Source organism: Diceros bicornis, chromosome 27 (assembly GCF_020826845.1).
Source record: "Diceros bicornis minor isolate mBicDic1 chromosome 27, mDicBic1.mat.cur, whole genome shotgun sequence".
Lineage (NCBI taxonomy): Eukaryota > Metazoa > Chordata > Mammalia > Perissodactyla > Rhinocerotidae > Diceros > Diceros bicornis.
The window spans coordinates 2,965,910-2,980,056 of NC_080766.1; the positions used below are offsets into that span (position 1 = coordinate 2,965,910).

The following is a 14,147-nucleotide window of genomic DNA, read 5'->3' on the forward strand; positions in this document are numbered from 1 at the left end:
ACCCATCCTGCACCAGCTCTTCCAGGCCCTCCTCCTGGTCACTTCTACTGGGGGATTCGGACACTGTGGCACCAAGAGGAAGGGCCCTCCCCTCTTGATTTGAGGCCTCCAGTTGGGAGCGCAGAGCCCCTCCCCCACAGGCACACTCACCTGCTGCTGCTGCTGCTGCTTCTCCTGCACTCTCTGAGGGTTGCTCTCCAGGGGGCAAACGTGGAAGGCCCCTCCTGCCAGGGTCGAGGACAGTGCCAGTGAGGCCATAGTCCCCTCACCCCATTTCTCTCTGTCATCATTGTTCTCGCCCTCGCCCCTCCAGGTGGAGCAGGCAGAAAGCTCCCACATTCCTTTCCTCCCTCTTACCTCTTCACCCCCCTGTGAGGCCTGCACCACACAATCACCATACCTCCATTTCCTTGATGGGGAGACAGAGGCCAAATAGGGGCAGTGAGTTGCTCAGGGGCCCACAGAGGAGAGGCCGCTTGCCCCTCTCAGCCAGAGGCTCTGTTCCAACATCCTCGCCTAACCCCCAGCCCCACCACTGACAACAGTCCTGTCCCCTGATCTCTCAAAGCTTGGCCCTGGGCCGAGCCGTGGATGGAGAGGATGGGGTGTCTTGGGAGTCTGGTTGAGTGGCTCCTGCCTGCCCCAGTCCCCGTGGAGTGTCTCACCCCCAGGCTGGGACTGAGGCAATGCCAAACCCTTCTCCTCCCCAAAGAACCACTCAGGATATTCGCCTGCACTGAACTCTTTCTTTATCCACTCAGGAACTGGACCCACAAGGTGCCACCTCTGATCAACAGCAAGGGGGTGACAGGACGCTTTGCTTCCCCGTTTACATGAAGCTCCTAACGTCCTTTCAGCAGGATCCACTAAGAATCCATCAGTTGCCTAGACGCTACTCATAAGCCACCTGGGACCTAAGTCATTGCCAACCAGGCACTCAGGTGAGACTCCTGTGGTTGACTCGAGTGACTGCTCTAGGGGTCCAGTGGGGAGTCCCACAATGCACACACATCTGTCTCTGGTCCAGCCGTTCAGATCCAAGGATGAGCAGCCTCTTTGTCCACCTGGGCCAGGGGAATCCCCTGCTGTGCCCGTCCCTGGGGCAGGCAAGGTGCCCTCCCCTTGGAGACATGGTGAAGATAGAAGGAGCGGCAGGGTCCTGGCTTCCTGAGGACAGGTTTAGGCTGAGGGCTAAACCCACGCCAACCACCCAACAGCCTGGAAAAAGCTACATCCAGCAGGATGGATGTGCATGGAAGCCAGAGACCTGCTGATGGCGCCAGCTCAGCAACTCCTCCTGGAACAGCCCAGCCAACACCACTGTGTCCCATGACCAGGGCCTCCTACCCAAAAATGGCACCCCACCTGCCCATGGGCAGAACAGATCCCTCTACTTGTTAACCTGGACAAGATAGATGGGAACGTTTCAGAGAAAGTTCAAGTGAGAAACTATCAAAACCACAGCCTACCCAGTCCCTCTCCCCCCCCGCCCCTCCTCTCTTTCCAGACCCCAGCCTCCACTCTACCTTGGTCATCAGTTCTCTGCTCAAGGACTCGTCTTGGCTATAGTGCTCCTTAAGTTTTTCAGAGCTCTCCCTGAGGGGAGGGGAAAGAAGGAAGGATAAATTTAGGGATAATGTGAGGGGTCTAAGTGCAAATCCTTTTCTTTGACAACCTGGGCGTTTCAAACTTCCTGGAGGAGTGTTCTCACTGGGCTCCTCTGAGCGCTAAGGTCTCGTGGGACTGGGAGAGGGCTCTCCTGTTGGTCACTGGGGTATCCATTTCCCAGCTATACAGAGCAGCTCTCTTTTGACCACTTTGAGTTTCAACTGGGCATAGAGTTCTGTTGCTATAAACACTTGAAAATCTCCAATGTGGCTCAATCCAGTACCTGGTATTTAGGGAAACCGAGTCCTGAAGCAGAATTGGTGCACTAAGCACACCGGAAGACTTAGAGACCCACCGCCGAGGCCCAGGCCCTGTCCCAAGCATTTGCTGCCTCCCAGGAGTTCCCACCTGACTGAAGGGCCAATGGCAGACATACAGGAAATCCCCCATCCACCCTGGTCCTCCTATGGAGAGAGGCCTACCCACCAGGAAACTTCCCCCATGTGTTCTTCAGGTGGCATATGGATGTTTTCTGCAGAACAGAGATGACAGTGCAGAGAGAGGAGTTCTTCAGGCTCTCCCACTCCTGGGGAAGGGAAGGGAATGAGTTGTGAGGTGGGGTGCTGGAGCCCTGCTTGCTCTAGTTTCAGTCCCCTTCTATTTAAATCTCCTCTCTTGGATGAGACAGATGCTCAGGGAGCCCCAGAAGGGTACATTTAGGACCCAAAGTGTAACACTCACAGGGAGGAGGATTTTAGCTCAACCCAGGGAGAGAGCCAGGTAGGAAGTGAGCATCCTCGCACTAGGACCTGGAGTCAAGTTCAGCGTGCCCCTGGCAGGAAGGGCCTAGGGACTTGCAGGGGCTCAGACCACACACTTCAATCCTGGGAGCTGATAAAGGTGGAGGCAGTTCCTAAGGCTCCAGAGAGGGGCTCCACTGGGCCTGCCACAGCACACCTGGGCCACCTGGATCCAGCACTCCACCACCCTCACCCTGTCCTGGGCCATCATGCTCGGGTCCCCAAGGTAGGTGGTGATGACGAGGCTGGCTACCCTTCTGAAGTGGTCGAGAGTGGCCCGGACGGTGGGTGCCAGGTGCTCATGGCCGGGCTTGTTCCTCTTGCCCCAGGTGGAGCCCAGGCACTGAGAGGGCACCACCTTCTGGAAGAGCTCCTGGGGAACAGGGGGAGTGTCACCCAGCATTGCCACACCCTAGCTCTGTGTCCCCAGCCTCCAAAGTCCCACACAGGGGTCACAATTTAGAGCTGGAGCTCAGGAAGCTCAGGATGTGGCCTGAGCCTTGTGAGAGTCCCTGGCTTTTCTTCTCTGTCCACCGAGGACACCCAGCACAGGATGACCCAGGACCCAATACTGGCAGGGAAGGGAGAGGGGCATTTGCATCCAGCCCATCCTGGCTAACTCCAAGCTCCAGACGGTGGATCAGCTCGGCTTCTCCCAAGGGGACATCTTCCAACACCCTGATCCCCCCTCTGGTCCCACTCCACATTCAGATGCACATTCCCCTGTGGCAGCTACACCCACGGGCCTTGTCTGTCTCCCTCATAGTGAAGTACACATCAGGCGTCTAATAAGTCCTGAGGCTGTTGAGCCTCTTGAGCAGACGGTTGGGCCAACAGGGACCTGGCTGCACACAGTGAGTTCCCCTCCACCACTGATGTGCCAGGCCCTGCTCACCCTTCCGTCTCTTCTACTTCATGGAGCCGTCACAGCCACTCTGTGCAGCAGGTCCTGTTAGTGTCCACCTCTACGGTCTGCAGGTGGACAGCAAATGTTTGGGGTTCAGAAAGTTGCCCAGGTCGTATGGTTGGTAAAGGGGTGGAGCCAGGATTCGGGCCCAGATCATAGGAGTCTGGATCAGGTCTGGGGCACTGATGGCAGAGGGAAGGCCTGTTCCACCCTGCCCTGAGAGCCCAGCTGCTCACCGCATCCATCACGGTCAACTGCTCCACCACCAGCTTAGGAGGGAAGGCCGTGAGGTTAGGCTTCTTCTCACGCTCCTTAACAGCCACAAATGGAGATGGACTTCCCACTAGAAATGATGGTCCAGGTGACTCCAGCTCAGCAGCTCCCACTCCTGCTGGAGCCGATGTTGGCCCTTGCTCCAGCTCCAATGCCGCTGATGGAGGGGATGCTGGCTCCAGCGCTAGAGAGGGTGGTGTCAATGGAGCTGGAGCCAGCTCTACCTCCACCACTGCCCACTGCTCTGCTTCTGCTGCTGGCTGGAGCTCTGCAGCTGGAGCTGGAGCGAGATAAAGACAAAGGTTCACTCACATAGCTGACTTTCCATGTGTCCTTCTAAACACAGGAAAGATCCCACTTCCTTTCCTGGAATACCCAGGCTACAGTCCCCCTTACCCTCTGGCTCTGCCTCAGTGGCCTCCAGAAGCTCACACCAGACAAGGGTAAGAGGGTCACAGCAGTTCAGCTCTGAACCAGGCAAGGTTACTTGCATGTACATCCCCCTTAGCTTGAAAAAGAGACAGCCCCTGTCTGGTCCCACCCTAGTTCTGGTCCAACCCCATCATCTCAAGGTCCTAGTGTGGAGGCCCTCTGCTCCTGCTCTCATCTCAGAGCAGCACTGGATGGTGTGGGTGGCCTCATGCACCTGCCCCTTGTCTAGTGAGTTGGTGGAGTTGAAACCATTGGGCAGCTACTCGATGACCTCCTGAGTTGAGTTCTGCAAAGCCTGCCAGGGAGCTGGGCCAGAGGGAATCAGGGGCTGCCTTCACACTGCCACTGGGGCCAACCCCCAAGAGAAAGTCTGCTCCTCAGTTCAGGCACAGAGGGCATCTTGGCAAAGAACTCTGGTCAGGGAGGGAAGGAGATGAAACCTCTAGGGCTCAATAACATACGACTTGAGGAGCTCACTTTCTCATGCTGCCAGCCATGACCTGGTAATGAACATGACAGACCCGCCAGACTTCCGACACCTAACAACCAGCTCCTGCCCAGGAATGGCCTGCCCCACATACCCTGCCTTCCTCACTCCACACAGACACACAATGACACACAAACACACGATGAGGGGCCTGGATTTTGGGGTTGATCAGGTGGGATCACCGTTGTGTCCTGGTCTGCACTAACCTTTCCTGGGCTGCCCCATGTTACCCTTCACTGCCTCCTGTCAGACACCCAGAGGCGTCAGGGATGAGGGCTGAGCCAATGCCGGCAACAATCAAAAAGATTCTCTTTCTGGGCTTTTTTGAGCCCAGATCCTCCAAAAGTTGGGATAAAACAACAAAACATTTTTGCCTCTTGACAGTCTCCAGTCAAGTGAGCTGGATGAGGGGCTGTGGGTGCCTGGTTACCAGAGTTCAAAGATCTGTTGAGGCCTAGGACCAAGTAGATGAGGTCATTTTTCAAGATTCCTATACCTGGGCCCCTTACCTCAATCAGACTTCTCCAGAGCTGCCCCCTGAGCCCGGGCTGCTCACCCTCCTCTCTCATGTCACTTCCTGAACTGTACACAAGGAGCCTACACAGCCCTAGCCACAGCTCCCTAGAAACCTAACTCAGGTCCTAGCTTTGAGGAGACAGAGATGAATGCAGACCTCCTTTAACTTACCAGTTCTTCATCCTGGGATAGTCCCTGTGCCTCTCAGGTCCTCCCCAGTCTCCAAACCTACACCAGGGGAATCAGGCTAGAATCTACTTCCTAGGGATGTCACCCGGTGTATATGAGATAATATCTATTACCCCTGTGGGCTGGTGTCACATGTACCTAAGGCACAAAATTAGAGATGGAAAAATAACAAGAAGGGGTGACATGTAGCACAGAACACCACTCAAAACAGGCCTGGGTTCTAGCAATGTGATATTGGAACAGTCATTTCCAACTTGGCCTCATTTTCAGGTCAGCATGATGAGGGGGTTGAAACTAATGGAAATTTAGATACTGCCATCCTGTGGCATTAAACCATTCAATTGTTTGCTGTTTTATGGAGAATGAGACCCAAGTGCCTCATCTTGGCCTATGAGGTGGGCAGCCTCCACAGTGGTACCCAGTAAGCCCCACCCATGGTATACACATCCCCATGGAACCACTAAGTGGTTAGTAACTGGCTTCTGAACATAATAACAGCCAAAGCAATGGGATGTCTTGTCTAAATTTTAACTACACAAGTCTCTCACTTCCTCTTACTCCCTCTCTCATGTTCCATCTCTCCCTCTCACTCTGTCGAATCCCTGTAACTGAGGAATCAAATACCAGTGTTTTGGGGCTGCCCAATGTGAAGGCCTATAGAGGAGAGAAGCACAGGAGTGCCCAGGCCAACAGACAGAAAGGAACTCAGGCTCTCAGTCCAAACTGAACCCTGAAAGCTGAGAGTGACCTTGGGGGCTAGTCCTCCCCCCGTCAAGCCACAGTTGAGGCCACAGCACCAACCTGTTCAACTCACTGAGGCAGAGGCACCCAGCTAAAACGTGCCTGATTGCTGATCCACACAAATTGCGAGATAGTCAACATTTGTAGTTTTGAAATGCAAGGTTACGGGCAATGAAGTCAGAGAGGGAAAGGTAACTGACACAGCCTACCAGGCCCTGGCCCTATCTTCCACCCCAGCTCCTGTTCTCTCCTCCCAGGCTCCCTCCAGCCACACTGGCCACATTTCTAACCTCCTCTGGCCAAACTCACTTCTGCCTGTGAGACTCAGGACCAGTGGTGCCATCTCCCTGACACACTGTTCCCAGACTTGTGCAGGGCTGACTCCCTCTTGTCATTCTGGTCCCAGCAAATGTCACCCTAGTGAGGTCTTTCAGACCCTCCTACCCAATGACACCCAACCCTTCCTCACAGCCCCCTGCTGTGTTTCTCTACAGCACTTGCTCTTTTCTTTCTCATGTCTTTGCTTTTGTCCATTTCCCCTCTGGACTGTGATCTCCTGGCAGGCAGGGACCACTTGGTCATTTTCATCCTGCACTTTGGCCCACCAGGGCACCTGGCACAGGGTGAGTGCTCAGTGCACAGCTGCTGAATGAGTACATGGGAAGATCTTGCACCCCTCCCCCTGCTTCTGACCAACTTTGATTGTGGAGATGAACACTAGTAATAGGAGGTACAAGTTGTTTCTGAGGCAGGGGGACAGCCAGAAAGACCTCTGCTTGACTCTTCTCTGCTCCAGGAGGTCAAGTAATGTTCAGTGGACACCGTGTAAATTCCAGGTTTACAGCAGAAGGAAAGGACTTGATGTATATATATATTATGTAATGGTTACCAAATAAGTTTAGTTAACATCACTCACCAAACAGAAATAAAAGATTTTCTCCTGGTGATGAGAAGTTTTAGGATCTACTTTCTTAGCAACTTTCAAATGTACCACACAGCAATGTTAACTTGCATAGTGCTGTATATCAAGTATATCTCAATACAACTGAAAAAAATAAAAACAAAATTTAACTTGCCACCACTGATGCAAGAGGCTGCCCGCCCCCTGGTGGCCAGCACTAGCACTGCAGCTCTCACCAAAACTCCACCAAACAGAAGGGAACCATTCCTCAGATGTCCTCAAGGCAGAGGCTCTCCAGGGTCCCAGAGGTAAAGGAGCAGGACCTGTCGCCTTCGAGAGAGTGGGGTGAATCTCGGGAGCTTACCTTTCCCATCTTGCTGTCCCCCACAACCTGTCTTCTTCATTCCTGAGGCATCCAACCTCAACCAGGACAATGACTCCCCCCTGCCTCCAGATGAGGACCCCGAGGGTCCAACAAGAACTGGTCTTCTCCCTCATCTCTAGACTTGGTGTCCAGTGCTCTGGCATCTTCTTCCTTATCCCCAGTTCTCATCCACCCAAGCCCCCATGTCTCCTCAGTTCTAAATGATCTCAAGTGGGTGGAAAGCATTTTCTCAGCATTTCAGAGCACAGTAGGTCATCAACAGAGAACCTAGTCCAACAGACACGTTGTGAGTGCATGGAACACTTGGAGTCACCTGCTGGATGCACTCCACTTTATACAGGAGGACCCTCACTGAGGTCTTCTCTCCTGTTCCCAATGCCTACACAAGGTGAGATGCACTCATCACAGTTCTGGGTGCCCACAGAGGTGGACTGCAGGACCCCAGTCCTGTGCTCCCCAGGCTTGGCCAGGGATGGGTCTGGAACAGGCAGAAACCTAGGAACCTTAGGGATTCCTCTGCCCATCTTTGGGCCCCCGGGCATGTATCTAGGAGAAGGAATGCCATGGTCCCCTGGGAGAGCTGCCTCCAATCTCTCTCCCCCTGCCTCTTGTCACTTGCTCTGGATCGGTTCTTTCTTGACTGCACCTCCATGGCCCCCACATGAGAAGTCAGCGTGAGTGGGGGTGCCTGTGCACATGTGATGATGAGGAGAGGAAAATGACCCCATATGGAGAGGGGTGGGCAGCAATCCTCTAAGATCTTAATGCCTCTCATTAGCAAAGGAAACCTGAGGGAAAGGGTGGAGCCTTGGCCAAGGACGCTGGAGCTCTGTCTAGTCTTTGGGACCCTGACTACCTCCTGTGGTCTGGGCCAGTACTTACATCTTTCTGGGCTAGTTTCCCAACTATACAGTGAGGGGTAAGATGTGCAACAGCAAAAGCACGTGCTTGGCCAGGACAAGTCATCAGCTCCATCAATACATTAAGTATGTTTTAAGTGTATTGAAGACATTAATATTGCTGTGCAATCATCACCACGATCCATCTTTAGAAGTCTTTTCATCCTACAAAACTGAAACTCTATACCCGTTAATGAATAACCCCCCATTCCTCCTCCTCCCAGCCCCTGGCAAACACCATTCTACTTTCTGTCTCTCTGAATCTAGAGATTTCAGGAACCTCATAGAAGGGAAATCACACAAGGTTGTATTTTTGTGACTGGCTTATTTCATTTAGAGTAATATTCTGAAGGTTCATCCATGGTGTGCCATATCTTAAAATTTCCTTCCTTTGTTAAGGATGAATAATATGCCATTTTATGTATATACCACATTTTGCATATCCATACATCCCTGGACAGATACCCTAGCCAGGCCCAAAACCAAGCCCAAAATAAAATGGGGCCCCAACCAGACTTTTATCACGGGCCCTGGAGACTACTTTCTTAAGCCACGTTCCATATATTTACTAAGGATCTAGTCTTGGGCCATGAGTTGTTTTTCAGAAACTCCGTTTTTCCTCCTTGAGCAAGTTTCAACTGGTTTGAACCAGTGAGACCACAAGACAGCTGGCAAGACTCAAACCGTCACTCCTGTTTGAGTCAAGTGACTGGAGGATGACGTAGGGGACAAAGAACTCTCCTGCCAATCATGTTAAGGACACTGCCTTTTGAACGTGGGATGTATGACAGAACATGAAAATCTTCTTGAGCAAAATGTGTAGGACCGCCCCCAACCTCCCGCACCCACTCCTTTGCCCTTAAAGAGCCCTTTCAACTGCCCATTGGGGAGAAGGATTTAACCTTTGTCTCCTGTCTCCCTGCTGGCCAACCTCGTAATAAAGCTTTTTCCCTTCTACAACAGCAGGTATCTCATGGTTGGCTTAAGGGGTGCATTGGGCAGTGAGCCCCTCCTCGGTTACAATACTTGGGTGGCTTCTATGTTTTAGCTATTATGAATAGTGATGCTATGAATATGGGTGTTGAAATATGTTTTGAAGAATATGCTTTCAACTCTTTGGGGGCATATATACCCAGAATTGGAATTGCTGGGTCCTATATATTTTTAATTTTTTTTAGGAATTGTTATACTGATTTCTACAGCAACTATATATTTTATCTTCCCAAGACAGTGCACAAGGGTTCCAACTTCTCCACATCTTGACCAACACTGGTTCTATTCATTTTCTTCTTCTTCTTCTTCTTTTTTTTTTTTTGATAGATGCCATCTTTTTTTTTTTTTTTGATAGAAGAATGTGAGGTGGTCTCTCACTGTTTCTGATTTGCATTTCCCTAATGATTACTGATGATGAGCATCTTTTCATATGCTTATTGGTTATTTGCAGATCTTCTATGAGGAAATGTCTACTCATGTACTTTGTTCCTCTTTTTGCTGAGGAAGATTGGCCCTGGGCTAACATCTGTGCCCATCTTAATCTACTGTTATATGGGACACCGCTACAGCATCGCTTGACAAGAGTGCATCAGTGCTCACCCGGAATCCAAACCTGCAAACCCTTGGGCTGCCGAAGTGGAGCACACACACTTAGCCACTGCACCACTGGGCCATCCCTAGACTGGGCACTTTTAACAACAGAAATACATTCCTCACAGTTCTGAAGACTAGGATGTTCAAGATCTGGATTCCAGCTGATTTGCTTTTGGCGAGAGCTCCCTTCCTGTTTTGCAGAAGGACAGCTCCTTGCTCTACTCTCATCTAGCAGAGAGAGTTCTGGCCCTCCATCTCCTTACAAAGACACGAATCCCATCACTGGGGCTTCACATGCATGGCCTCACCTAACCTAATTAACTCCTCACGGCCCCACTTCCAAATACTATCATGTCGTTGATTAGGATTTTAACATATGAAATTGAGCTACATAGACATTTAGTCCATAGCGTTCATGAAACCAAAAATTAACAAATATTTATAGAAGTCATACAGCCCAAACTGAAGAATGTTCTGCAGATCATGTGGCAAATGGTACAATGTTCTTCCCTTCACAGAGTCTTCTAGTGGAGGCAACAAAAATTAAGCCAAACAAAGCTTGTGATATTAAAAAGCTAACATAGACCAATTATGACAGATTATACTTCCTATTGTCTTCTGGTAACACAAGTCTGATTATCAGAGTCCAGATTCAGCAAATTCCCCTGGGTGAGGGCTTGTCTGGCAATCTCACCTTAAAAGGCTCTTCTTTTTTTGAAATTTTATTTCATCTAGTCCTGTTTGCTTCCACATCTCCTTGGTGTTTTCAAACATACAGTATTTATTAAATCAACGTTTAATTGTTGCTTTGCCTTTACCACATCTGACTGGAAGCAGAAGTTACTGGACTTGGCTGGAACCAAATTTCAGTTCATTTTTCCTCCTCTTTCTGCTCAGACTCTCTTCTCTCACTGTTGAAACAGCAAATGCCTTAGGGGAGAAGCCGCGTGGAGCTGGTGCTCACAATCTTGTGCTTCCCTCATCTCAGAGATTATAGACCCCCAAGTCCTGCCTGCACGGGATGTTCTCTGACCCTTCACACAGCTGTTCTGTGTGCTTTGTCCTGCTTTTCTAGCTGCCCAAGGAAAGCTACTAAATAAAAGTGGAACCTGCAGTTATTTTACCCTGAAATGTTTTAAATCAATGAATATTTGTCATTTTTCAATGAGTATTTCTATAATTTTATAAGAAACATTTAAACAGGAATTTTAACAGCAATAATGGCTGTTCCTTGGCCAGAATTCCACGTCATTCATTGTTTGGAATTATACCTAAGCTTTGCTGCACTCTCCTCAGTGCCTTTTGAAATATCACTGTTCCTTACATTTCAATATCTTGTGATGGGTTTGTATCAGTCACCTCCTTTGTACCATTTCAGATTCTCTTGGGTCCTCATACCTTTGAGTCATATGTCATTTAGCAACCAGCTTTGCAGGTATCACATTTGCTTTACGCAAGTGTCTCCTGACTGCTCCCAACATTTTCTCCCTGTGCCCTCTGCCTCTCCCTCTCACCCTGGGGTGTCCATGTTGATGCTGAGGTGTGAAAAATCCCCTGATCAAGCCCACATGTGCATACTTCAGGTGACCCCAGTGAGTTCTCCTGAAACTTAGACCTCTTTATTTTAAGTCCACGCTCCAGAGTGTATTCAAGCTGTTTTCAAGCCTTAAGGCTAGATGTCTTGTCGGGGGAAGAGGGAGAATCTCCTTCTGCCCTTTTCCTTAAGGTTCTTATGGCTGGCCAAATAATTAACAAGACAGGTTAGCAGGAGAAAATAATACCAAGTTTAATAACATGTATACATGGGAGAAACTCAGAAATGAGCAACTCGCCCCTCTGTCTAAGCTGCTTGCTTAAGTATTGCAGCTAAAGGCGAGGAACATGTTGGGAGTGGGTAGTGGCCTGGGACTTCAGAGGGCAGGAGGACAATTCTTTTCAGGGTCATCTATAGATAATGTGGTCAGGGAGAGACAAAGTTTTTGATAAAAGAGGTTTGGTGCCTTTCCTATTATAACCTCTATCCTACATTATCCTTACAGCCGTCATGATAGATCTGTTCCAGGAAGGAGCTACCATGTCAAATTCTTTAGGCAGTTAGTGGGGGAGGTCAAATGTCCTTCAGAGAAAACAATCAAGGTAAAGAGATATATTTTAGGGTGGCCAAATCTTGATCTCCCACAGTCTTAAGGGGGTGCTGGTACATTCTCTAGGTCAGAGGAACCTAGGGAGGAATTCCTAAGAAAGAGAAATGTAAAGGGAATTTCATAGGCCTGGGGAGCCTAGGGGGAACTTTTGGAGTGAATGGGGCAAGGTGACTTATTAATATGGCTTAAAATTGGGAAGAATTATGTTTATAAAGTATGAACAAAACTGCTTGACAGAGAAATGAGAGACTGAATCTGTTCAGCTCCGAAGAAAAGGGACATTGTTCCTCCCGACCTTTCATGAATTCTCAGGCAACTGAGAATCTCAACGGGGGTGTCAGAGGCGAACACCACGACGTGTAACGGTCCTTCCTATAGGGAGCTCCACTATCATTCATGTTAATTAATCACAGGTTCGTCCAGGGACGCACACAGGAGGGTTGGTCACCCGGGCTCCACACCCACATGGCAGTACCTAGACTGCGGGCGGAAGAAACTGAGGCACGTAAGAGAGTGATTACGACCTTTCTTTAGCGAGAAACACTCACAAGCAGTACACTCTTGACCCACTACACAGTCCCTAGAAATTGTTCAGACTTTGTAGCAAAATAAAAGAAAAGAAAAGCGGGAAATTGAGTTTGCTGAACCGTTCCCGGCTGGGCGGCCTGGCCTCTGAACCCAGGAGACTTGCCCAAGTGCTAAGACAGCAGGGGGACTAAGACTGAAAGAAAAAAAAAAGGTTAAGAAGATTTCTGCAGATAGAAGCTAATAAATTTTCTAAAACAACGGCTATAAAATCTTTGTTGCATTTGTCTGTTCTTTATGTGTGCGTCTCTACATGTATGTTGTATGTGTGTGATATCTTACCTCCGGAGGTTATGGTCAAAATCCAGAGGTCTATTCAATTAACTTGAAGTAAGCACTTACAAAAGTTGTTTCTAAATCCAAATATTTTTCCAGTTAACGTGATATGAAATAATCTTTGGTAAATAAAAGCTTATTTAAGCTTGTTAGTTTTCAGCACTGGATATGATGCAGATATGCAGCCTTTATTCGTCAAATAAATTGATGTTATTTCTATTACAAAACTGGTCTCAAAAATAGTAAATGATGGCTAATATTATCTAATGTCTCATAAAGTCTTGTAGGCAATCTAAATAATTATTGAGGGGCCGCCCCGTGGCTTGGCGGTTAAGTGCGCGCGCTCCGCTGCTGGTGGCTCGGGTTCAGATCCCGGGTGCGCACCGATGCACCACTTGTCAGGCCATGCTGTGGCGGCATCCCATATAAAGTGGGGGAAGATGGGCACAGATGTTAGCCCAGGGCCAGTCTTCGTCAGCAAAAGCAGGAAGATTAGCATGGAAGTTAGCTGAGGGCTGATCTTCCTCAGAAAAAAAAAAATTCATTAGGTATCTAGGTCATTTCCAAATAAGATAAAATATTGGACATTGATTGCTAAATATAGGTTTATCTACTTTTGGCTTATTACAGAAAAACTAAAAGGTGTTTTGGGTCTATTGGTAAACATGTCTTGTGTTTTATTTAGAAGATTGTACTATAAAGTAACATGTTTCGCAAAATTATAAAAAGTGTCCATATAAATTTGTCAAGCCACAAAATGCTAAAGTAAAAGAAATTTTATAATTGCTTACTTAGTTTTTACTTAAAAATTAATGTTTCTAAGGGTTAAAAATTTCTAATATGTGATTACTCTACTAAAAAATTAAGAAAAATATGTTTGTATTCAAGGAGAGTAAGATGTGTGTTTTCATTAAGAAGATATGAAAAATGGAAATATTTTTGTTTGGTTAGGAAAGATAAATTTGCCCTGAAAAGTACTAGAAGGAAAAAAAAAACAGCACATGGCACAAATTCTGAATGTAAACAAAAAGTTATAGAAGGTTTGTTGAAGAGAAACCCTGAGGAGTTTTATACACGGTCAAGTTGGTTAAGATTAAACTAAATCCGATTAAGTAAATGATTTTTAATATCAAAAGTAAGCTGGTACAAAATTCAAATTTGGTCTTCTTCCTTTTAAAAGGATAATTTTATTCTACTCTTTTTTTTCTTCCCCTAAAGCCCCAGTATATACTTGTACGTCAGAGTTGCACATCCTTCTAGTTGCTGTATGTGGGACGTGGCCTCAGCATGGCTGGAGAAGCAGTGCGTCGGTGCGCGTCTGGGATCAGAACCAGGGCCGCCAGCAGTGGAGCGTGCGCACTCAACCGCTAAGCCACAGGGCCGGCCCTATTCTACTCTTAATCTACTCTTGATAGAG

The 14,147-nt window shown here is 48.6% G+C and overlaps 1 protein-coding gene across 2 annotated transcripts; it reads right to left on the minus strand.

Moving 5' to 3' along the window:
* Positions 1–1,514: 1,514 nt before the first annotated feature.
* Positions 1,515–4,159, minus strand: LOC131423090 (ral guanine nucleotide dissociation stimulator-like). 2 transcript variants are annotated; one of them, XM_058570671.1, is made up of 5 exons: positions 3,985–4,159; positions 3,552–3,868; positions 2,602–2,781; positions 2,095–2,194; positions 1,515–1,596 (listed from the first exon to the last, which is right to left on the minus strand). In XM_058570671.1, exons 1-5 carry the CDS (start codon positions 4,085–4,087, stop codon positions 1,547–1,549), a joined length of 750 nt encoding a protein of 249 aa, XP_058426654.1. In that variant the 5' UTR covers positions 4,088–4,159; the 3' UTR covers positions 1,515–1,546. The 2 variants fall into 2 exon arrangements, with proteins under 2 accessions (XP_058426654.1, XP_058426655.1); XM_058570672.1 differs by having other exon boundaries at positions 1,515–1,592; positions 2,091–2,194.
* Positions 4,160–14,147: the final 9,988 nt, after the last annotated feature.

What these genes read in the sequence shown, in the direction of transcription:
- LOC131423090 (XM_058570671.1), bottom strand. Translation starts at nt 4,087, where the DNA reads ATGTACATGCAAGTAACCTTGCCTGGTTCAGAGCTGAACTGCTGTGAC. An exon ending in GCATGATGGCCCAGGACAGG is followed by an intron (nt 2,195 to 2,601) that starts GTGAGGGTGGTG and finishes TCCCTTCCCCAG; the next exon opens with GAGTGGGAGAGCCTGAAGAA. An exon ending in CACATGGGGGAAGTTTCCTG is followed by an intron (nt 1,597 to 2,094) that starts GTGGGTAGGCCT and finishes CCCTCCCCTCAG; the next exon opens with GGAGAGCTCTGAAAAACTTA.